The sequence below is a fragment of the Harmonia axyridis genome, chromosome 7 (assembly GCF_914767665.1).
Source record: "Harmonia axyridis chromosome 7, icHarAxyr1.1, whole genome shotgun sequence".
NCBI classification, from domain to species: Eukaryota; Metazoa; Arthropoda; class Insecta; order Coleoptera; family Coccinellidae; genus Harmonia; species Harmonia axyridis.
Window position 1 is genome coordinate 26,224,180 of NC_059507.1, and position 25,098 is coordinate 26,249,277.

The window sequence follows — 25,098 nt, forward strand, 5'->3', positions numbered from 1 at the left end:
GAAAAGGTCTGGCGATAAAACACAACCCTGGCGATAAAACACAACCCCGTTCCGTTCTAAACCGTTTCGAGAACTTCTGGCTCAAACGAACAGTTGCCTCATTTGATTCATAGAGATTTTTAATGAGGGATACCAGATGAACAGGGGCTCCCATATGTACCAGGATTGTCCAAAGTTTGACCCAGTTCACACAGTCGAACGCCTTTTGATAATCGACGAAACATATTATCATGGGTACTTGGTATTCTCTAGATTTTTCGATCAGCTGTCTGATATTCAGTATTTGTTCCCTAGTACCTTTTCCTTTTACAAAACCTGCCTGCTCTTGGGGTATTTGGCAGTCCAAATATGCTTTCAGTTTTGTTTTCAAGATTTTCAAAAGGACTTTGCTGGCGTGAGATACAAGTGACAGTGTTCGGTAGTTCTCGCACTTTGTAGTTGATCCTTTTTTGTGTAATGGAACGTATATTGACGTACACCAGTCGGTTGGCCATTTTCCCGTGCTCCATATAGCCGTACAGACTGAGTGGAATATTCGTACACCCTTTTCGTCCAACATTTGAAAGAGTTCGCCTGGTACGGTATCGATTCCTGGGGATTTATTCTTCTTCAATGATCGAATGGCTTCTTGTACTTCAGATAGTAGTATCGCTGGCTCTCTGGGATAGCTACATGGCCATGAAATTTCTGGTGGGTCCTGCCTGCTCTTGTACAGATCTGCACAGTAAATCCTCCATGTTTCCAATATTTCATCCATATCAGTCTTCAGATTTCCCCCAGCATCCAGAATGGACCAGTTCTGCGGTCTGAATTCTCTTGTCAGCAGTTTTATTTTGTTGAATAATTCCCTAGGCTCATTTCTGATCCCATGCCTCTCTATTTCCTCACATATACCAGCTATGTACTCCTCTTTGTCCTTGCGACATTGTCTTTGGACTTCCCTCGACAGCTTCCTATAGGCATGGTCTGCATCAGCCTTGCGCTTCACATCTTTCCTGCGTTGAATTAAATCCCATGAGTGATCAGTAATCCATGGTTTGCGCTTTGTGTTGTTTGGTGGTGTATGTTTTTTTGCTGTCTCAACCATTATGCTCTTCAAGTATTCCCAACCTTTTTCAGGATCGCTCTCTACCTGATCTAGGCAGAGTTTACTTTCTATGTCCAGCCTAAAATCCTGGACTTTTGATGGTTGCGGTATCATGGTCTTTCTTATTAGTTTCCGAGACACTATTTTAAAACGAAGCCTGAAATCGAGAACTAAAAGTTGGTGATCTGTTCCGCAGTCCGCTCCAGGGTAGGCTCTGCAGTTTGTGGCCGACGATCTCCATCAGAATGTAGTCAATCTGGTTTTTGGTTCGACCATCTGGGCTCCGCCACGTGAATTGTCTTCGAGGGTGGTGTTTAAAGAGAGTGTTAGTAATTGCAAGGTTCTGTTGTATGCAAAACTCCAAGAGGCGATCTCCTCTCTCATTTCTCTGGCCCAGTCCAAACTTACCCACAGCGCGCTCGACTTCTGAAGATTTTCCGACCTTGGCATTGAAATCGCCTAAGATGAACAATAGGTCACGGTTTGGAATATCGGTAAGAACCTCCTCAAGACGACCGTAGAACGCCTCTATCTCCACCTCCGAGGATGTCGATGTTGGTGCATAGATTTGTACAAAATGCGCTATTGTTGTGGTGGTTTGTATCTTGACATGTATTATTCTGTCATCTACTGCACGGTATCCAATCACAGAGTTATTCAGCTTTGGAGGCACAATTATTGCGACACCATTCGAGCTCGTATTTTCTGGACCCGAAAAGTAGACGGTGTTTCCCTCGGCGGTTCTGAAATGTCCACTATTCCGCCAATGTGTTTCCGACAGTCCCAGAATATCAAGATTATAAGTTCTCATCTCTCTCTCGACGATCTGTAGCTTCCCAGAATGTTGGACCAGACCTCGGATGTTCCATGTCCCAATTTTCCTTTTCTTTCGGAGATTTATATTTGTGTTGGTTCCAGTAACATAATTTCTGCAAGGTACCTGATTCCTCACACCTTTGCAGCCGGTAGCATATTTCACACCATCCGACCCGGAATCAGTATGGCGCCGAGTGCGAGTCGGATCGCAGCACGAACTATCAACCGTATCTTTGACTTTCATTATGGAGGAGAGAATTCTCTTGGGAATGTAGTGCAGTGGTTTCCCGTTGCCTTCTGCACCGCAGTACCCAGCCGTTTTTAGAATACGTCCATTGCGCCTGGAGAAATCCGTTCTGAAGCCGGTAATGATGGATACTGCTGCCCTCCATCATATCTTGGTTATAAACCCCAAGACAAGGTTGCCACTTCCGCTAGTTCCACCGTGCCGATGTCTCCCATCTCCGCCATCACAACCGTTGTGGACTTCGCCAGTTTCCCTTGGCATGGGACCCTTACAGGTACTAGTTTTCCGGGTCAGAAAACTCCTGGAATCTGCGGTGGGCAGGGATTGATTCATTTTCCCTGATAGGACTGCCCAAAGGGTTCCTACCCGCTATCCGCTCATACACACATACACGAGATATATTTACATTATTACAAAAGAAACAAGAGTTCCTCATACACATGGCTACAAAGAGCATATTCAGTCGGTACAAAATTAAAAAAACAATACTTGTTTATCACAGACTATCAGTACCATAACACTCACATAATCAAAATATATTGCCAAATGAAATCTTGAAATCAATTAGATTCAACTCGGTTTGACAAGAATATTTTCAATATCTACAAAAATGTAAAAAAGAAAATAGTTTTATCGGCGATATAATATGCAACCTTTGTCAAAAATATTCTTGTGTTGTTTTGGAATGGACGACGCGAAGATATGCAGTTATTTCAAATCGAAATAAACTGAGGGCAAGTCGGAAATTTTCATCTCATCTTCATGTAGCTATCTCTTCTGGCCTCTTCTTTAGCGCCCAATTCTTCGTCATATTCGAGGCAGCCGATGCCGTCGAGACGCTCCAGATCGATCCAACCCCTCCATCTGACGCAGACGCCGTTCATTATTAAGGAGGATTTGATGTGAACTTTTCCAGGTTCTCTATCGAGATCACATTGTTTATCTTTCTTGTTATATTCTTGAGTTGGTGGTGTGAAAGCTAATTGGATAGACATTCCGTTGGTGATGAAAGAAACTTCAGTGCGACCTTCATGAAGTTCACGTTGAAATTTGCTCTGTCTTTCTTCCTTTCCCCTTTCTCGACATCCTGTGTATCTGACCTCACTCTCTCTATAGGTGACAATAAATCGATCATCATGAAGTTTCCGCCATCGCGCAAAATTTCTCTGGCAGTAGAGCATTGCATAACGAAGCGGGATAGATTGAGTTCATCAACCGATGTTACGTTACGACCAAGTTCTAGTGGATCTTGAACGCAAATTCTCATACTTATAAAACCATTTCAACAAATTTCTACACGTGTAACTTGCCAAAGTAGAAAACATATCTTTATCACAGCCATTCCGAAAGAACTCCACTTCTACACAAGACAGTGTTGTATTGGAAGTGATCATAACAGAACATCTAAACTCAGGTTCATCAGAACAAGAACTGCAAGACTCAACGCATGAATTGTTCCATAGATCTTCTTCCGAATCAATTGTGCACACTTTCAATTTCTCTTCGATTATCTCCATATCAACATCTTCACTCCGCCATGGTTGACGCTTCGAAGAAACTGTGTAGGAGTGATTATTTCTGAAATGTCCTTCCGACTCTATTTTCAATCCAAGAATTCTCTGGAAAACCAAGGTACAGAAGTTTATTGTTCGTGTGAACCAGATATCCCTTAGATCGAAGGTTGATACTAAGGCGTCTTTTGCCTTGAGAAGTTGATTGTGGTGTTGAACACTGCTAGTTGTCATGTATAAATATACATCGAAGTACTCCTTCAACTCTTGTATAGGTGACAATAAATCGATCATCATGAAGTTTCCGCCATCGCGCAAAATTTCTCTGGCAGTAGAGCATTGCATAACGAAGCGGGATAGATTGAGTTCATCAACCGATGTTACGTTACGACCAAGTTCTAGTGGATCTTGAACGCAAATTGGGCGTTTGGTAGTAAACTGTTTCAACTCTTTCAATTGTCTAGTATGGCGGTGGAAACGTTTCTGGCAAAGATTATGATCCTCTAAAAAGACTTGGAAAATTGGTTTTCCAAAATAAGGACAAATGACATATGAATCTTATGTACAGAGTCCTTTTATTGAATGATCATTCTTCTTTAGGAGAAGGTTCTTTCGGGTCATCACTATTCGTTTTTAACTCTGTTCTGGGGGACTCTGGAAGAGGCTCTTCTTTGGGCTCATTTATTACAATTTTGTAAGGCAGAGGGTTTTTAGGTCCAATTTTGCCTGTGGCATCGTGAGCCAACATTATTTTTATCTTGATACCATCGCACAAAATATACACAAAAACATTCTATTTACAATCACCAACAAATTCATTCTGATATTTTCCACGCTCAAATTAAGACAATTCCTGCAGAATCTTCAGTTGGTGAATTTTGCCTGGTAGCAGGCCACAAACAAGAAATCTATCTGTAGAGGACTAGTAATATCTAATGTGGTCTTGAAAATATGTGCACTGTGAAATCGATTTTATTTCCACATCGTTCACCACAGGAGTTGCAAGTAAACGGATCCAAATAGTTATGGAACCTCATGTGTATAGTGAAGAGAGCGACACAATCGAAAGTAATGCTACAGTGAGGGCATCGCCATGGTTCTCCTGCAGCTGCTGCTGTAGAAGGTTCGATTACTGGAGGTGTTGGCGGTGTTGGAGGTTTTTGCTGCTCGATTGGAGATTCATCTACATTATGTTCCACCTGAACGTTGTAAAGAAGTTTCAAGTTCTCTTCTTCGTCTTCTTCATCATCTGAAGTAGAAGGAGTATCCAATTTGAGGTTAGTGCTTCCGAAATTATCTGGGTTAGAGGGTCTGGATAAATCCAGGGCGGAATTTTCCTCTCTCTTCTCCTGCTCTTGTTGCGTGCTGGATGGTAGTGAAGCCAGAGGATTTGGATAACCCAAATTTATCATGTTTTGAATTGATTGCATGATGAAGGCTTGTTGCAACATCCATTTGAATTGAAGATCGGGATCTTGGGGTAGCATTGGAAAAGGCATCATCCCTTGCATTGCAGGATTAGCAGGTGGCATTTGGGACTGTTGGGGCATTTGAGACTGTTGGGGCATTTGAGACTGTTGGGGCATTTGAGACTGTTGAGGCATTTGAGACTGAGTATTTTCAATCCTCGATTTTCTTGGAGAAGGTACCGGTACGTTCCCGTCGTTGTTCTTCACTTTAGGACCTCTCCTAGTGCCGTATACATCAATGATGGGTAACGGATTAGGAGTGCCATCTGGGTTCAGAACCATCGCTGGCTGGTGACGGTATTTCCTAAGGTGAATCTTGAGCGAATGGCAGTACTTGGAGGAGTAGTGACAATTTGAACACCTATACTGGTATATATTGGAATGAGACTTCATGTGAGAATTCAGCATCGATTTATTCACGCATCTATAATCACATTTTTTGCACTTGTAAGGTTTCTCGCCACCATGGTTCCTCAGGTGGTACTCCATGTGGTGCTTGTATTCTGTCACAAAAGGGCATTTATCGCATTCTAAGACCCTATCCGGCTTGATATGATCTCTTTGGTGGTTCCAGAATTCAAGCTTGGTATTGAACACGGCTTGGCAATGTTTACATTTCACTGTCTTGATTCTTCCATGGGAGTTCAAAAGCTGGGCACACTGTAATCTTCAGTTTGCGTGCAGTCTTCGTTTGCAGCATCTGAGCTGGTATTCTGTGTTGGAGATCCAGGAGCAGATATGTTCAGGCTGTTCTCAACTGATTTCTCTAGGCACTTGAGGGCACTGCTGTCGCTGGATAGATCGGAGGTCGAAATATCTGGTTTCTCATCTTCGGAGAGGATTTCTTCTTTGATTGGCGAGGGATAGGTTGGTGATGTTGATGGATCAAATGGCGATACACATCGTGAGTTTTGATTCCGATAGGGGGTTGATCGATATTCGCTATAGTGGGATATAGAAAACATATCTTTATCACAGCCATTCCGAAAGAACTCCACTTCTACTCAAGACAATGTTGTATTGGAAGTGATCATAACAGAATATCTAAACTCAGGTTCATCAGAACAAGAACTGCAAGACTCAACGCATGAATTGTTCCATAGATCTTCTTCCGAATCAATTGTGCACACTTTCAATTTCTCTTCGATTATCTCCATATCAACATCTTCACTCCGCCATGGTTGACGCTTCGAAGAAACTGTGTAGGAGTGATTATTTCTGAAATGTCCTTCCGACTCTATTTTCAATCCAAGAATTCTCTGGAAAACCAAGGTACAGAAGTTTATTGTTCGTGTGAACCAGATATCCCTTAGATCGAAGGTTGATACCAAGGCGTCTTTTGCCTCGAGAAGTTGATTGTGGTGTTGAACACTGCTAGTTGTCATGTATAAATATACATCGAAGTACTCCTTCAACTCTTGTATAGGTGACAATAAATCGATCATCATGAAGTTTCCGCCATCGCGCAAAATTTCTCTGGCAGTAGAGCATTGCATAACGAAGCGGGATAGATTGAGTTCATCAACCGATGTTACGTTACGACCAAGTTCTAGTGGATCTTGAACGCAAATTGGGCGTTTGGTAGTAAACTGTTTCAACTCTTTCAATTGTCTAGTATGGCGGTGGAAACGTTTCTGGCAAAGATTATGATCCTCTAAAAAGACTTGGAAAATTGGTTTTCCAAAATAAGGACAAATGACATATGAATCTTATGTACAGAGTCCTTTTATTGAATGATCATTCTTCTTTAGGAGAAGGTTCTTTCGGGTCATCACTATTCGTTTTTAACTCTGTTCTGGGGGACTCTGGAAGAGGCTCTTCTTTGGGCTCATTTATTACAATTTTGTAAGGCAGAGGGTTTTTAGGTCCAATTTTGCCTGTGGCATCGTGAGGCAACATTATTTTTATCTTGATACCAACGACCAATCGTACAGGAAGTCCTCATAATAACTAAAGAAACCGAAAAGAAGGCTGAACATTGATTTTGAGTGTATTTCTTTTATTTTATCAGATGTTTCCTCTATGTGTGCAAAGTTCATGTTCCATATAATAGTAGGGTTTGTGGGAACTGTATTTTCTTGTAATTCATAAACACTGGGGAAGGAATGTTCGTGCTGAAGGTAGAAAATGAACATCATCGTCAAAGAATACTTGGAAAAACCTCGCTCTTTACAAGTCAATTCGTGTAGTTGAGCCCAGTATTTTATCACTAGCATCACGGATCTCAACTTGTTGTCTACTGATAAATAATTTTTTATCAACTGGTCATTTTCAACTCCACTCAAAAAGCTGAAATTCATATCACACTTCAACCCTGTTTCTTTATGTACACACTTGACAATGGGTATTCTGGGTTGGCTCAAGTTCACCACATTATCGAATAATACACTCTCCGACAAAGCTGCAGCAACCCTATACGTACATTTTCTTGCCTTACATGGTCTTTTTTCGAAATAGATATTCATGTCCAAATCGCTAGAGTGTAACTGTAAACCAGAAACTCGTGATCCCGTAGGGCGAATGGTAAAACTATCGACGAATACTTCTGACAAAACACTGGCCAAATCTTTCTCAATCAAGTTGTAAATCGTTTGCATAGATTGCTCATCAGGAGATATAGTTTTGACCACTTGTTCTATCTGATCCTCAATGTCTGGAATATAACTCAATTTTTCCATTAATTCCACATTTCTCAGTTGGTCTTCTACGAGTCGATCTGAAAAATAAGCATGTATAATATTTTGATAAGAAATGTTTAATATGCACACAATGGACTAGTTTTAATTTTTTTGTTAAGGATTAATTCTAAAAATTTAAGTGAATGAAACAAAAATGTGGAAGAATCATTGAAATATTTCTAGAAATGAAAAAGTTATGGGACTTTGAAGTTGCGCTTGAATGAATAATTTCATAGTCTAGTGTGAAAGGAGAATTAAAAGATGTGAACATAACATATTACATTCGTTTTCAACAAGTCTCCCTTACGGAACATAAAAAAGTAAGCAAATATAGAATATTTCTGTACAAACAATTAATATTTATTGATGAGCATAACACGAGATCATAACAACGTTACATCCTTACATTTCTTTCAACAGATAAAATATCTGATGGACTACAGGTATCTTCTTAAACTCTGCTACGCATCAACAAGCTCTAGATTTTGTCGATCCTTCTTCTTGTCGCTAATGTACCCAAGACGGCGTCGTAACCGCCGTCACAGAGGCGGAGTAAGGTGGTGGGTCGTTCGCTTGACCTGTTGGTAACACTGTCTGATGGCTTTCAGGGGCTCCTTGGGGCTGGTTCTGGAAGTTGAAGTCCAAGCTGCCGTCCATGTTCAACTCATGCTTTATGAGCTCTTCCACGTTGCAATCAAAACTGCCATGGAGCTCCATGATGCTCAGGTCATCTAACTGATTCTGGTTCAGGGCTCCCATCAGTTGGCCCATCATGGTAGATGCGATGCCGGTATGTGTTGGTTGAGGTGTCAGAGGTGGACTAGGAGAGGGCGGCCTAGGTAGCATGTTTCTGTTGAGCATATATTTCATACAAATAATTTATTTGAAAATATGATAATTGAGAATATTAAAAACAAAGCAATTCTCAAATTCTTTTATTGATATTAAATTAATTTCAGCCAAACAAAGATAAAGATAGAAAATCTTTATTAAATGAAAAGCATTCACAATATTTAGTTATTGTTGAGTTTTTCTGCTATATACAAATTTATTCAATGTCAAGGATTCTTAAATTATATGTATCATTTACGATCTTTTTTCTTCTGAATTTTCCTCTTTTGTTTTTTCGACTTTTTGGGAATTTTCCTAGGATGTAACCAAACTGGGTATGCTCCATCTTTGTTTCTCAATCTTTTTAAATTCACTTTTGATGACGAAACATCAACATCCATGGTTTCGTCAACTTGAACTATTTCATCAGACTGATTCTTAATCTCTTCAGCTGTCTTTACCTCAGCTATTTCTGTTACATCCAAATCTTCTATTTTCACTTCTGATTTATCAACACCCAATATTCTGCCTATTGGCTGCCTAAGGGGTCTGGAGAGGGTTCTGAGTGGGGGTGGGAGGGCGACATTCCAGTGGGTGACATCCGCTCCACTTTGATCGACATACACACGCAGTTTTGTGTCCTGTGGATGGGACACTGCGTGATTCCATAGGGTGATGCGGCATGTAGGGTCCTTCCTGGGAAGTTGTCGAAGGGGGCTGTGTACGGAGGTGGCGGGGGTGGCTGTTGTGTTGGTGTATGTCCGTTCAGGTATCCCATGTAGTCCGAGTCTAATTTCATTCCTTGTTGCAAGTTGCCAGCCAACGTGTCGGGAGAGTAGTTGCCAGCCAATTCAGGACTGTAGTTGCTGTTGTACCTGGGGGACTCCCATTCAGGTTCCAACTCAGCCACAGACGGTATTGGAGACAGTCTCCCGCACGATGATGTGTTGGAAGATGCTCTTGGTCTGAAGTCGGGGCTTTGTTGAAAGCCACCATGAATTGGCGAATCTGGAAATTTATCTAAACCTTCAGAAATCGACGAACTAGGGCTAGGTGTAGTGTCATGCAACACGCGTCCCTTTCTGAGCATCTCAACCTTCTTTTTCACTCTTCCTCTCCTTTTTTCAAACTTACTGGTCTCCATCGAGGCAGCTCTCCTCCTGACCGATTTTCCTGGTTTAGCATCAGGATTGATCATCCACCAAGACGATTTACCAGTACCTTCATTTTGCACCCTCATGAACCTGTTGTGCAGACTGAGGTTGTGGCGAATGGAGTTCTTCCATCCTGTTGAGCTATTGCTGTCACCCTTGTCCTTGAAGTAAGGTACATTCTGCACCATCCACTCGTAGATTTGAGACAAAGTTAACCTTTTATCTGGTGATGAGGTGATTGCTTCGGTTATGAGGTCCGCACTTACACGAGGCGACTGGTATTCGCAGAGTGCTTACGAATTCATTGGTGTACAATCACTTGTGCCGTTCGTGTCGTGTTTTGTTCGTTACACGATGGCTGAACTAAAAAAAAATCCTACAAATATTGTATTGTGCCTATGTGTGCAAGCACGACAATTAAAAACCCCGATAAATTGTTTATTCATGTACCAAATGACATGAATCAAAGGAGGAAGTGGTGCAAATTAATGAGGCGTGACTTGATGGGACCTAAAACTACTTCATATGTGTGTGAAGATCATTTTGATGTAAGTACCTATCAGTACTAGCTGTCTATTTCTGATAATAAAAATACTAAGGTGTAGGTTGGTTTGAAATGAGTTATTGAGTAAAAATAACTTTGTCCTTTCACGAAGCCTTCTTCCATTATGGTGACATAAAAACAAAACTCGAGTAAGAACTACACTGTACAACTACAAACGGCGCGAGAGCCTTGGCGCGGCTAAGTATTTAAACGTAATGTATGGTGTAGCGATCACAGGCAAGTGGCGTGACGTCACAGACGAGTCGGAGACCAAAGACGTTCCGCGGTAAAATACGTAAATTTAAATAATCTATTTCTCAGTCAATTATTGATGGATTTTCAAAATTGTTTTCACTGATTTATCAGTTTTGCTCTATATTTTAATTCTATCTTGTCAAATATAGTATTATCAACATCACTAAACTAGTCCATTCAGCTTACTATTTACTATTTTATGTAGGATATAATTGATTCTTCAAACTCAAAAGATTCAATGTATATGGTGTAATAGACGATTTATTAACAAATCTAATTGAAATAAGTTACGGATTTTTTTAGGTTTTTAATTCTACACGTTCAAAAAATACGAGACCTTCTGGGTATTCTACCGCAAATAGTGAAAACAATGAATACTAATGGCAAATATAATGATACACTAAGAATAGAAACCTGTTTTCTCTTCATTATCAATTTAAAGAAACAAATTGATCAAGATATTCTGACCTCAATACATCAGTATTGTCAAGACGTTCAGGGAAGGCTATAAAACGCTGGTGAGGCTAAGAGCTTATGTTTAACAGTTCGCAAATTTTTCTACTTACAAAAAGGAATCAGAGGCGTTGAAGTTCTCGTATTAGCCCAAAGTTTATGAGAAGGCTTCATCTGCCAGTTTGCCACTCCTTTTTGGCTTTAGTTTATTTTATATTTTGTTTTACCAACGTTTTTTTGGAGTATTCCACAGTATCAAACATGTGGGTACACTATATTGAGCTCCTGAAATCGCTATGATTTAGGTATAAAACAAGATAATGGGAATATTTTCTTCGAAGAATCCAAATTGCCCTTAATGTAAATGGAAAATATTCCACTATGACCACTTGTTTTTCTTTTGGTTAGCTCATAATGCGGGTGGTTTGGCAAACCTGGGTGTATTACACCTTCAACTTTTGGGTGGCTTTCAAGGTACTTTGCAATCTGGAGAGAACTTTCTGAATGTTGTTTCATTCTGAGTGCAAGAGTTTTCAAACTTCTGAGCACTTGAGAGCAATCGAATGGTGATGGTACTATAAATAACTTGTTATATATAATTAGGGGTAAATGTCCCATTTAAATTATTGCCATATAGTAAAGGCTCATTTTCACATAATAATATTAATGATATCTGCTCAAATATAAAAAAATTAATTAAATAATCACACTATTTTGATAAAATCAATGATTACTTTAAATTTCTACTCTCGAGAATATTTTCATCATGGGAAATTATATCGATTCAGTTGCACTCTGAAACTCTGACAGTGCATGAATAGGGTTTTGAACCTTCTTCTGTGAGCCTTTTCTCACCTTGGCTCGAACTTCTTCTGGTTTTTCTGGTCTTACCAAAGGTTTTTTCTCCGGTGCTTTCATCTTCCAAACCACAATCGGAGACTGTTGATATAACAATTGTGTGAATCTGGCTTAATTATTCCTATTCTGTGATCATTGACACAGTACACGGATTCTAACCTAAGTTGACACTTGATAGAGAGAAGTGTGAATGTCAGACTGTTAAGTTTATCGGAATCTCTTAGCTGAAAATAAAACTTCTTAAAATCAAAACCATCTTTATTCTTTTGCACCATAACTGAGCTTCCAGAATTGCAAACTCTACAGGTTATGTGCCCAGTACAGTTATTGAGTGTCAAAAGCGTATAATAAAGAACAAGTTAGAATTAAAACTTGGAACACGTTGAAATGGCGACGTTAAACTCACAGCTAGCAAACCTAAAACCCTTTAATGGCACAAACTTCTCGAACTGGGAATTCCGTCTGAAGATTTTCCTGGAACAGCATAATGCATTAAATGTATTGGAACAAAATGCACCAACAGGAGAACAACAACTGCAACAGTTCAAGAAAGATGATGCGAAAGCAAGGAACATTATGGTACAGTGGTTAGCAGACGACGTGCTGGAAATGGTAAAAGATAAGAAGACAGCTAAAGACATGTTTGAAACTTTGAAGTACACATATACTCGAAGAGGACTCTCGATGCAGGTGGACCTACAAAGAAAACTCAGGAATATGAAATACAAGGAAGGTAACCTCTCTGATTTCTTTTTGGAATTCGACAAAATAGTAAGTGATTTGAAGGCAAGTGGAGGAAATTTAGAAGAACCGGAAATAATATGTCAACTTCTAGCAGCCATGCCTGAAAATTACCAAGCATTAACGACTTCAATTGATTTGATGTTCAGTACAAATCCAAAGGATGTAACCGTACAATTTGTCAAAAACAAGTTGCTACAGGAGGAAATCAGACAAGGAAATAATGGTGATCAACAGAAAGAATCAGTTGCTTTCACTAGCAAGTACAGAGGAAATGGTAACAGAGGAAATTTTCAAAAACGAGGAAATAGACAAATTCGAGGACAAGAAAAACCAAAGTTCAACTTCAAATGCTATAAATGTGGAAAACATGGACACAAAAGGAATGAATGCAGAAGCAGTGCAAATGTTGCAAACGGTGAAGACTCCAGAGATGAAGAAATATCGTTCATTGCAAACAAAAATGATAGAACAGTTACAGATGAAACTTTGATGTTCATAATCGATTCAGGAGCAACAAACCACTTAGTAAATAAACAAACTAAAGTTTATTTGTCAAATATTAAACCTGTTAGTTGTCAAATAAATGTTGCCAAGAAAGGATCTGTTGTAAATGTTACAAGAAGTGGAAACCTACATGTAACTGACAAGAATGGAAGAAATTTTAATCTGAAAGATGTACTACAGAGTGATGACTTGGAATATAACTTGTTATCGGTAAAAAGAATAGAAAAAGAAGGATTCAAGGTAATATTTGAAGATGGAAAGGTAAGGATATGCAGGAAAGGTAATGATACAATAGTTTTAGAAGGAAATCTAAAAGGAAACTTATATGTAGTCTGTTTTAATCCTAGATTTGACTGTTTGAACATTGCTGTTGACCAAGACTTGCTGCATAGACGAATGGGACATTCTTCGAAATATCCACCAACATCCCTATGTGAAGTTTGTCTGAAAGCAAAACAGACACGAACCCATTTCAAATCGATGACTGATGAACGGAAGCCAAAGAGAGTGCTGGAAGTCATTTCATCAGATGTCTGTGGACCAATATCACCCCAAACGAGAGATAATATGAAGTATTATGTAAGTTTTGTTGACCATTATACTCATTTTTCACAAGTTTATTTAATGAAAAATAAATCCGAAGTTCTTGAAAAATTTAAAGAGTATGAAGCTCAAGTAAGCTCTAGGTTTAATAGAAAAATTTCAAGAATTCGTTGTGACAATGGAGGTGAATATAGTTCAGAAACCTTCAAAGCATTTTGTAATCAAAAAGGTATACAGATTGAATACACGATACCTAGGAATTCTGAACAAAATGGAATTGCAGAAAGATTCAACCGTACTATATTGGAAATGTCACGTTGCTTAATTTTTGAATCAAAATTAGACAAAATATTCTGGGGAGATGCACTACTCACTTCAGTATACTTACTCAATAGATTAGAATCATCAACGATACCTAAAAACACTACCCCGGCAAGTATGTGGTATGGATATAATCCTGACTTAAATAAAATCAGAGTTTTTGGATGTGTGGCATATGCACATATACCAAAAGAAAATCGTATAGGTAAATTGGATTCTCATTCCAAGAAAACCATTCTCATTGGATATTGTAATAACGGTTATAAATTATATGATATGGAAGAAAATTCAGTAGTTGTAGCAAGATCTGTTGTTTTTAATGAAGAAAAGGAACTTACTGATCAAAATGATAAAACTATAAGAATTTTGGAAGATAATGATGAATGTGAAGTTGAAGATAACAAGAAAACACTAAACTCAAATATTGAAACAGAAGAATTAGGAATTGGTAGGGGTAAAAGAAACAAAAGATTGCCAGCTCGATTACTTGACTATGATCTCGATGATGAAACTGAACTACTAGCAGCTTTGTCTGTTGGATATTTACCAGGTGAGGTGCCTACATCTTATGAAGAAGCCGTATCTATAGGAGGAGGTTGGAAAGAAGCTATCCAAGAAGAGTTGAAGAACATAGAAGAACAACAAACATGGGAACTTGTAGACCCTCCAAGTAATGTGAAAGTGATAGACTCAAAGTGGGTGTTTCGCGAAAAGGAGGTTGATGGAAAAGTTGTGAAGAAAGCTCGGTTAGTGGCTAGAGGATTTTTACAAAGTTTGAAAAATGAAGATGTCTATTCACCAGTTGCAAGAATGGTGACCATAAGAATGTTACTTGTATTATCCTTAGAACAAGATTTACATATACTACAAATGGATGTAAAGTCAGCCTTTTTGAATGGTATGTTAAAATCACCTGTTTATATGCACCAACCACCAGGTTTTAAAAATGAAAACAATAATAATTTGGTATGTAAACTTAATAAGGCCCTTTATGGTTTGAAGGAAGCCCCGAAATGTTGGAATGACACGTTTCATGATAAAATAATAACTTTAGGTTTTCAAAGATCAAAGAAAGATCCGTGCTTGTATTTTAAACCTCAAGGTATATATTTGTTACTCTATGTGGATGATCTGATCATTTTTGCAAAATATGAGGAAGATATAAATTATATAAAGCATAAATTGTCAGAAATATTTAAAATGACTGAAATGAAAAATGAATCGTTGACATTTTTAGGATTAGAAATAAGTAAATTTCGAAATGAATTGTTTATTTCACAAACCAAGTTGATAGATAAAGTTCTAATTAGGTTCAACATGAATGATTGTAAAGGTAGTGATATTCCTATGCAACCAAAACTATATTTAGCATCAGATGACAAATGTTCAGAAAATTTACCTTATCGGGAATTAATTGGTTGCTTGATGTATGTCATGTTAGGTTCAAGACCAGATTTGTGCTACTCAATTTCTTATTTTAGTCAATTTCAAAATGCTCATGGAAAGGATCACTGGCATTATTTGAAAAATGTTCTTAAATATCTGAATAGAACTAGAAATTTTGGACTAAAATTTGTAAAAGAAAATAAATCAGATATTCAGATTCATACATTTGTACACTCAGACTATGCGAATGATCCAAATGATAGAAAAAGTATTACAGGATTTTTAATCAAAATGAACAATAATACTATATTATGGAAAACTAAGAAACAAAATTTAGTTGCATTATCAAGTACAGAATCAGAGTATGTTGCTTTGTGCTCATCCATAATGGAAAGTTTATTCATAAATCAGATACTGTTGGAAATATTTGTGAAAAATAAACCGATTGTTGTTCACGAAGATAACCAGTCCTGTATTAGAATTGCGTCTACTTTAGAAATGAATAGAAGTAAGCATATTGATGTAAAGTATCACTTTATCCGTGATTGTATTGCTCAAAATAAAGTTAAACTTGAATACATTCCTTCAGAGGATCAACAGGCAGATGTATTGACAAAAGCATTGCCTCGAGTGAAATTTTGTTATTTTAGAAATTTGTTAAATGTAACTGAATTGTAATATTTTGTTGTATTGTCAGATTCATAAAATTGAAGGGGTGTGTTGATATAACAATTGTGTGAATCTGGCTTAATTATTCCTATTCTGTGATCATTGACACAGTACACGGATTCTAACCTAAGTTGACACTTGATAGAGAGAAGTGTGAATGTCAGACTGTTAAGTTTATCGGAATCTCTTAGCTGAAAATAAAACTTCTTAAAATCAAAACCATCTTTATTCTTTTGCACCATAACTGAGCTTCCAGAATTGCAAACTCTACAGAGACGCCACAGTTCCAGTTTGTCTTGGGTATTTCGTTGATGCCACGTAAGAGGCCTTAACAGTCAATACAACTGCATTCATCAAATTTTTGGCTGCTTGAATTAATGAAGTTGCACTATCCAAGCCTGAAACGATGAGCTCGCCAGAAATATTTTGAACATCTGCCTTCACTTTCGATTTTATATTCATTTGGTGACAGTATAGTGCAATTCTTTGTAGATAAGCCAGCAAGTCCTTCTTGGTGGAACTTTCGGGACATTGCTCTGCTATTTGTCGAGTCAGTTTGTCCAACTTTGTTCCGGCTTCAGAAATTTTTTTAGCAGCAGTAATTACGTCCATAGTTGTCTTCAAGGGTCCACGTCCACGAGTAAAATCAGTCATCTCCATCATTATCATGCACATATGTTTGGCCAACACGATTATGTCATTGCCAGCATCGTCCCACTTTGCTACCTCTTTGTCAAACTTCAATTTTTCACTCCTGAAGAATTCCACCTGTTGCAAAATTTTCTTTTTATCTTCATCAGGCATTTTGCCCATTGCCTCTCTGGCTGTTGTTATTCCACTAATATCCGGATATTCATCAACACCGTGTTCTCCTGTATGAGCACTTGATTTACTTCTAGTTTCCAATGTGTAATTTTCATCCAGTTCAACATCTTCAGGATCCAAATCCTCATCAGCCCTATTCATCAGAACTGCTCTTCGTATCTCTCGTACTCCGTCATAAACAAGTCTTGAAGCATCTATAAAATCATTTTCATCCACCTCTTTTGGCGGATAGCTGGACAAAGCTTGAACGGCTACTTGAACTCTTTGAGTGAACTTCGGCATCACTTGCTCATTCAGCACTTTTACAGCCTCTATACCCATAGCATTTTGCAAAAACTTAATTTCTTTGGATAATGCCTCATTATTTGTCATACATGCACCCATGACAACATCAGAATGGCCATTCATATATTTAGTTAGTGAATGTACCACAACATCTGCTCCTAACGTTAAAGGTTTTTCAAAATATGGCGTCAAAAAGGTATTATCAACAACGAGGATCACATTATGCTTTTTTGAAATCTCAGCAACTTTGGCAATATCACATACCTGAAGAGTGGGATTAGTAGGGGTTTCAATCCATATCATTTTAGTATTTGGCCTCATATTTTTCTCAAAACTTTCAGCCTCTATTTCCGAAAAACTAGTTTCTATTCCAAACCTACTAGCAACTTTAGAGAATAATCTGTTGGTGCCTCCATAAACATCATTGATGCAGAGAATATGATCTCCACATTTCAATAGTCCTAGAAGAGTGGTGTTGGCTCCCAAACCTGAACTGAAACAATATCCATATTTAGCATCTTCTAGTTTAGCTATAACCTTTTCCAGAACTTCTCTGGTAGGATTTCCACTTCTACTGTATTCATATTTCTTGAAATCAGCGGGTCCTCTTTGTTTATATGTTGTAGATGTTGAAATTGGGGTAACAACTTCCATACAAGACCATTGTTCTGGCTCTTGAGCTTCATGAATAGCAATGGTTGAAAAATCTTCTTGGATGGGTAAGAAATGATCTCCGGACATATTGAGAATGAATTGGTTCCTGGAATAATTTCGCTGCAAAATATTGAATTTGTTAACAATATGCACAAGCTCAAGCTCAACGAGAGGTTAATTTTACTATGCGGTTGAGGGTTAGCTTGTTAGCTAATATGCGTAGACTGACATATCTGTGATATAATCTATTTCTGTTTTCTCTCATCATTATCAATTTAAAGAAACAAATTGATCAAGATATTCTGACCTCAATACATCAGTATTGTCAAGACGTTCAGGGAAGGCTATAAAACGCTGGTGAGGCAAAGAGCTTATGTTTAACAGTTCGCAAATTTTTCTACTTACAAAAAGGAATCAGAGGCGTTGAAGTTCTCGTATTAGCCCAAAGTTTATGAGAAGGCTTCATCTGCCAGTTTGCCACTCCTTTTTGGCTTTAGTTTATTTTATATTTTGTTTTACCAACGTTTTTTTGGAGTATTCCACAGTATCAAACATGTGGGTACACTATATTGAGCTCCTGAAATCGCTATGATTTAGGTATAAAACAAGATAATGGGAATATTAAGAAATTTAATTCGCAATACTGGTTGGATACTCTAGACCTCATAAATCAATTTCATTAAAATCAATGAATACTCCAAATTGAATAATAAATAATAGAGAAAAGTAAGAAATATATTATCTTATGATATATTATAATAATGAGTATATTTAATAATAATAATAAGTATTTAAAGTATATGAAGTGTCGACAACGATAAGTACATTTGACCGATATCCGATAATTGTCTGAGATTGGTAGTCCTTGACGTTCGAGATACTTATAGCATTTTTTGCACGATAGAAACACTTTTCACTTTAAATAAAAAAAATTTTCAAAAAATTCAAATAGTCATTCGTGGCTCTAATGTTAATGCTGTGAAGAAATATAAAATAGAAGCCGTTGTCTTGAAAGTTAATAGATTGTAGATTGTCAAAGTGACAATTATTGTTAAAGTAATCTGTAATAGGATACAATTTTCCACTCACTCAAAGAGGGCGCTAGACACTATAAAGAATACTGTATTATGGAATGTTCTAGAAATATAAAAGTGTATAAAAAACCGCGTCACTTGAGTAGTTGTTGTTGTTGAATATAATGGGTGAATAACACGTTTTATGTTGGAGCATTGTTGGAGAACTGAATAAATATATTTTAAAGTAATTGAAAACTGTTTATGGTAGCAGAGCGTGGTTAATCAAGTATCGCAGTAAGTAAGGAAGTAAAGCAAGTAAAATGGCCAGAGAAAATACTACAGTTATACCGTTCGACAAAAATATCACTTATGAAGATTGGAGAAACAAATTCATGTTCCTGCTTCGTTTCAAGAAGTGCTTGCCTGTTGTCCAATATGAAATACGTCCAGAAGTAATAAAAGAGGCAGATTGGGAGGAACAAGAAAATAAGGTGATGTACTTTCTTTCGTTAGCATTAAATGCTGCCACTATGGCTGACTCTATCTATCTAAAGAAAAGCGAATCAAAGCAATTACTAATAGAACGTCAGTTGAACTTGATGAAATTGAATGAAAATGCCTCCAAATCACAAACAGAAAAATTCTTTGAAGACTTCGATAAGAAAATCAATGAACTAAGATTAGCTGGTGGTGATATTTCTAGAAAAAGAAAATTGAGCTTTCTTATAATGGCATTACCAAAGGACTGCCGTCACTTGGTGGATGACCTTGATTCTCTAGCTGAACAAAATCGTACAACTGAATACATAAGAGAGAAACTAATGAGTTGGAACGAATTATCTGGCATTCAAGAGACTGAGTCTACTACTGAAGATAAGGAATTGAAATCGCAAGCCTTCAACACGAAATTGACAAAAGGAAGAAACTGGCACAAGACGAATGAAAATCCAAAAACTTGCTGGAACTGTGGAAAGGTTGGACACATGAAGCAAAATTGCTATCAAAATGGACGTGGTCATGGTCAGAATAGTCGAGGAAGCTACAATGGTCAAGGATATCGAGGATTTTATCAAGCAGGGGGAAGAAACAACTACAATAAAGGTCGTGGTAATTATGGTAGAAGATTTGCTGGCAATTCGGAGGTTCAGAATATGCAGGAAGACGAAGGAAACTTGGAACTTTTTCATGTTGATGTAAATTCTTTTGATTTGGAGCAAGGTAAGAACACAAATGTCATGGAATGGTTAATTGATAGCGGATGTACTGATCATATTACGAAAACTGATGAATATTTTTATAGTTCTGTAGATCTTAAGACAAAAACTGAGGTTAAGCTAGGAAATTCAGATGTCATAAAAGCAACAAAGATAGGGAACATAATGTGTAGATTCAGATCTGGAGATAAAAACATAACTGTTGATATAAAAAATGTTTATTATGTTCCTGAAATCGGAAGAAATTTACTAAGTGTTAGTTCCATTATGTCGACAAACAAGACAGTAATCTTTAGCGGTAAATATGCGGAGATTTATAATGAAAAAAATGAGTTCCTTTTCCATTCGAAACAAAATAAGAAATTATTCTCTATAACGTGTGAAGTTTTAAAAGGTGCTGATGCTATTTCTGCAAATCATATTGCTAAGAATATGTCAACCAAGGAAAGATTCCATCGTATCTTGGGTCATGTTAACTTTAAAGATCTGAATATAATGTGTCGTGATAAGTATTTAGATGATTTGCCAGACCATTTAGATAATAATTTCATAAGCTGTAAAATTTGCCTAGAAAGTAAGATGTCAAACAAGGAATATGCTTCTGAACGTAGAAGAGCTAGATACTGCGGTGAAATAGTGCATTCTGATGTGAAGTATTTGGATGTAGATGGGTTTAATGGAGAAAAGTATTTCGTTACTTTTATTGAAGATTACTCGAGAATTGCAAGAGCCTATCCAATTGAGAACAAGTCTGAAGTATACGATAAATTTGTTGAATATTTCAATATTCTTAAAAACTATGCTGAAGGTCCTTTATGTGAATTTAGATGCGATAACGGAAAAGAATTTTTGAATAAAGAGTTTTATAATTTGGCTAAAAATGAAGGTTTTCGAATTTTTCCTTGCATTGCATATAACCAGTTGAATGGAGTTGCAGAGAGATATAACAGGACAATAATGGACAGAGTAAGATGTCTCAGAAAAGAATCTAAATTAGACCGCAAATATTGGCCAGAATTTGTCTTGGCCGCATGTTTTGTAGGTAATAGGTTGAGAAATAGTTCTACTTTCGAATCGAAAACCCCTTTTGAAACCTTTTTCGGTAGAAAACCAAGTGCAAAAAATTTGAAAATTTATGGTATGTGAGAATTCCTGACGAAAAAAGAAAAACATCTGACGACAAAGCAGTTGAAGGAATTTTGATTGGGTATACTGATTTAGGTTACAGAGTCTTGATAAACGGTAAAATTGAATTAGCTAGAAATGTTCAAGTTGTAGAGCCCGGTACTGATTTTATTCAAATAAGTGATGATGAGGAAAATGATGATAATGAAATCGAAAAAGACAATAATGAAGGAAGTACAATTGATCGACCTGTCAGGAAAAGATGACTTCCGAATAAATATGATGATTTTATTATTTCTGTAAATTTAGCAGATTTAGATGCTCCTAAATCTTTCGATGAGGCTATAAATTCTGTAGATTCACAAAATTGGAAGGATGCAATGATAAAAGAGTTTAGTGCATTGAATGATTCAAAAACGTGGGAATTAATACCTAAGCCGGTTGATAAGAAAATTCTTTCGGTAAAATTTAAAAAACTCGAAAGGTGAATTTGGAAATAACGCACCTGGAACTAGCTTGACCCCCAAAAAACTTAGTAGTAAGTTAAATTAAACTTTTTTATTTTACAGTCCACTCAAAATAGCATATATACCATATAGGCCTTTGTAAGTACAAATTGTTCTCAATAATTGACCAAAGGCCGTACCACTAACATTTCCAGAGGCTATTAATTTTGATAATGGAATAGTTCAAATAAGACCTTCCACTAAATTATTAGGTGTATTTATTGAGAACAATCTTGGTTGGGGGTTGCATTGTGAATCAGTAACGAAAAGACTCCATACAATCATATACACATTGAGAGCTATTAGAAATAGAGTAGATGTAGACACCTTGAGGATTGTGTATTTTGCAAACTTTCAATCAATTATGTCATACGGAATTATTTTCTGGGGGGGAAGCACTCAGGCTGAACGTGTGTTCATCACTCAGAAGCTAGCTATAAGAATAATGTTTAATATGAAATACAGGGAATCATGTAGATATTAGAATATTTAGAAGACATAATATACTGACTGCCCCTGGTTTATATATCTATGAACTCTTGATATTTTTGTTCAAGAACAATTCCTACTTTCAAGATTGTAAAAATGTGAATCCTACCAGGAGAATGATTGAATACCTATTACCTATTCACAGACTTACGAGTACAGAGCGTAATAATTACTATATGAGTGTGAAACTGTTCAATCATTTACCTAGAAAAATAAGATCCATTAAAGAAATTAAACTCTTCAAAAGAGAATTATTCGAACTATTAATTAAATGTGAACCATATTCTATAAATGAATTTATAGACTTTTGTCATGTACAAATATCATAGGTGTAATTAGTTCATTGTATATTTTTTTTTGTAAAGAATTTGTGACTTGTTTTCATATTGTAATGTACATACAATTCATGAAATAAATAACACTTTTTTTTGCCCTAAGGTAGGGGGAAAGCTAATGTCATCTCCAGCAGCGGGCCGGGATGATGTTGAATGGACTAGTTTAGTGATGTTGATATTACTATATTTGACACGATATAATTAAAATATAGAGCAAAACTGATAAATCAGTGAAAAAATTTCGAAAATCCATCAATAAATGACTGAGAAATACATTATTTAAATTTACGTATTTTAGCGCGGAACGTCTTAGGTCTGTGACGTCACGGCTCTTGCCTGTGATCTCTACACCATAAATTACGTTTAAATACTTAGCCGCGCCAAGGCTCTCGCGCCGTTTGTAGTTGTACAGTGTAGTTTTAACTGGAGTTTTGTTTTTATGTCACCATAATGGAAGAAGACTTCGTGAAAGGACAAAGTTATTTTTACTCAATAACTCATTTCAAACCAACCTACACCTTAGTATTTTTATTATCAGAAATAGACAGCTAGTACTGATAGGTACTTACATCAAAATGATCTTCACACATAGATTATTTAAATTTACGTATTTTACCGCGGAACGTCTTTGGTCTCCGACTCGTCTGTGACGTCACGCCACTTGCCTGTGATCGCTACACCATAAATTACGTTTAAATACTTAGCCGCGCCAAGGCTATCGCGCCGTTTGTAGTTGTATAGTGTAGTTTTAACTCGAGTTTTGTTTTTATGTCACCATTATGATGGAAGAAGGCTTCGTGAAAGGACAAAGTGACAATTTGCCTAAAATAGATATATTCGCAGTTTTTTTCTTCAAATCCATCTTATGTCAGTGCAGAAATAAAAGTAGTTAAACTTTTCAAGTATCTACTTTTGAGTTTACTTCATTATGGTTCAACTTATAAAGATGATTTATTTAAAAAACGTTTCATAAACAGTTTGTAGTTGAGTACTGGTTGTTGGAGTCTATCAATGGCAAAACATATTTATCTGAGGAGTAAAAAGTAAAAAGAGAAAAAAGTAATTTATATGTATATATATAACCCAATAAAGAATTTTTTGTAAAAATTCTATATGACAAAGATTAATGTTCTGCATTGAACAGAAAAAACTTCACAGCAGCGTCTATAGTAGCAACATCTATTGCAAAATGGGAGGATTCGTCTTTTGAAAACTTCTATATAGATACAGCCCCATCATCCCTGAGATTACAGGAGTTAGTGAATATCACATTGGAGAAGAGACAACAACTCTTGCCTATCAATGTGGGTGAACTTGAAGAATGAAAGTGTAGTCGTAAGGAAATTGATGCATATGATGCTATGATGAAAGTACATCTAGAGAATGTAATGACTCCTGCAGTGACCAATGCTACTATCCCAAACTTACCATTTCAAATGCAGATACAGTTGCCTGCAAAAATGACAAAGCCCATAAAACAGTAATATAACATAATAGTTGTTGTGGTTTACATACTTAGATGTTTTATACCACGACTTTTGTTTTATAGTGAGTTATTTCAGCCATCGTGTAACGAACAAAACACGACACGAACGGCACAAGTGATTGTACACCAATGAATTCGTAAGCACTCTGCGAATACCAGTCGTCTAGTGTGTGACGTCACGACACTTACACGTACTATGAAATTATTCTTCCAAGCGCAACTTCAAAGTCTCATAACTTTTTCATTTCTAGAGATATTTCAATGATTCTTCCACATTTTTGTTTCATTTTACTTGAATCTTTAAAATTAATCCTTAACAAAAAAATTAAAACTAGTCCATTGCCGCTGGATTTGTGTGGGAGTTTCACCTCACTAAAACCCCCTCTTCTTTTCACAAAAGAACTCCGGAATAGCTTCCTAGCCTGCGCCTCGAGAGGTCCCTTGTCTTCTACCTTCTCCTACTCACTCGCCCCTACGGCTACTCACATTTTCAAACGGCACACTTGTATGAATAAAATAATAAATAATAACATATACACCTTAAGAATCAACTATAGATTGTAAAGATCATCAAATAAATATAATAAATTCAAACATCCGCACCCCGCCAAAGACCAATACTACAACACATCCATACATATAAACAAAAATAATAATTCACTTCTCAAAGAAATCACAGCTATCCATTAATCTCTCTGTCAGTGACCTCCTTCTCACTCACTATTCCAGTTATATAAGCATATACTCTACTCCAGTATTCCCGATTCTCTATCATTCTATCAATTATTTTATTCCCTTGAGGAAGTTTACCTGTATCATTTATCAGATTTATTCTTTCCTCTTTCCATCTTCTACAGTGATAGAAGACATGCTCCGGGCTATACTGACTGCGACACACTCTGCATTTGATATTAACACTAGCAGGCAGAATATTAACTAAGAACTAAGGGCTCAGGTAAAATAAAGAAGTACGCGTGCGCCGCATAGAATATCAATATTAACGAGTACCAGTTTCAATCATTTTATGTTCCGTTATTCCTGTTCATCGATGCAAAGTATTAGGTGTATTCGAAAAAATTAAATTAAATTTTCT

The 25,098-nt window shown here is 37.0% G+C and overlaps 6 protein-coding genes across 6 annotated transcripts in view; all 6 read right to left on the reverse strand.

The window, feature by feature from the left end:
• Window positions 1–25,098, reverse strand: part of LOC123685178 (protein mothers against dpp-like) — a 149,920-nt gene that overhangs the window by 16,224 nt on the left and 108,598 nt on the right. The window lies entirely within an intron of this gene.
• On the reverse strand, window positions 2,900–3,331 carry LOC123685365 (protein big brother-like). The gene has a single exon (XM_045625019.1). The coding sequence runs from the start codon at window positions 3,329–3,331 to the stop codon at window positions 2,900–2,902; it is 432 nt and encodes a 143-aa protein (XP_045480975.1).
• Window positions 4,439–6,095, reverse strand: LOC123685366 (protein hunchback-like). Its single transcript, XM_045625020.1, has 2 exons — window positions 5,826–6,095; window positions 4,439–5,781 (listed from the first exon to the last, which is right to left on the reverse strand). The coding sequence occupies exons 1-2, from the start codon at window positions 6,093–6,095 to the stop codon at window positions 4,594–4,596; spliced, it is 1,458 nt and encodes a 485-aa protein (XP_045480976.1). The 3' UTR covers window positions 4,439–4,593.
• Window positions 7,035–7,808, reverse strand: LOC123685367 (poly(A) RNA polymerase, mitochondrial-like). The gene has a single exon (XM_045625021.1). The coding sequence runs from the start codon at window positions 7,806–7,808 to the stop codon at window positions 7,035–7,037; it is 774 nt and encodes a 257-aa protein (XP_045480977.1).
• Window positions 8,033–10,063, reverse strand: LOC123685173 (forkhead box protein O-like). Its single transcript, XM_045624795.1, has 2 exons — window positions 9,173–10,063; window positions 8,033–8,673 (listed from the first exon to the last, which is right to left on the reverse strand). The coding sequence occupies exons 1-2, from the start codon at window positions 9,979–9,981 to the stop codon at window positions 8,316–8,318; spliced, it is 1,167 nt and encodes a 388-aa protein (XP_045480751.1). The 5' UTR covers window positions 9,982–10,063; the 3' UTR covers window positions 8,033–8,315.
• LOC123685215 (catenin alpha-like) lies at window positions 11,380–18,051 on the reverse strand. Its single transcript, XM_045624835.1, has 3 exons — window positions 16,353–18,051; window positions 14,671–14,679; window positions 11,380–11,984 (listed from the first exon to the last, which is right to left on the reverse strand). Exons 1-3 carry the CDS (start codon window positions 17,919–17,921, stop codon window positions 11,820–11,822), a joined length of 1,743 nt encoding a protein of 580 aa, XP_045480791.1. The 5' UTR covers window positions 17,922–18,051; the 3' UTR covers window positions 11,380–11,819.

Excerpts from the sequence above, each read along its gene's own strand:
- LOC123685215 (XM_045624835.1), bottom strand. The coding sequence starts at position 17,921 with ATGTCCGGAGATCATTTCTTACCCATCCAAGAAGATTTTTCAACCATT.
- LOC123685367 (XM_045625021.1), bottom strand. The coding sequence starts at position 7,808 with ATGGAAAAATTGAGTTATATTCCAGACATTGAGGATCAGATAGAACAA.
- LOC123685366 (XM_045625020.1), bottom strand. The coding sequence starts at position 6,095 with ATGTTTTCTATATCCCACTATAGCGAATATCGATCAACCCCCTATCGG. Across the intron at positions 5,782-5,825 it reads AGAATACCAGCTCAGATGCT|CTTTTGAACTCCCATGGAAG; the intron begins GCAAACGAAGAC and ends CAGTGTGCCCAG.
- LOC123685173 (XM_045624795.1), bottom strand. The coding sequence starts at position 9,981 with ATGGTGCAGAATGTACCTTACTTCAAGGACAAGGGTGACAGCAATAGC. Across the intron at positions 8,674-9,172 it reads CCAGACCCCTTAGGCAGCCA|ATATATGCTCAACAGAAACA; the intron begins ATAGGCAGAATA and ends TATTTGTATGAA.
- LOC123685365 (XM_045625019.1), bottom strand. The coding sequence starts at position 3,331 with ATGCTCTACTGCCAGAGAAATTTTGCGCGATGGCGGAAACTTCATGAT.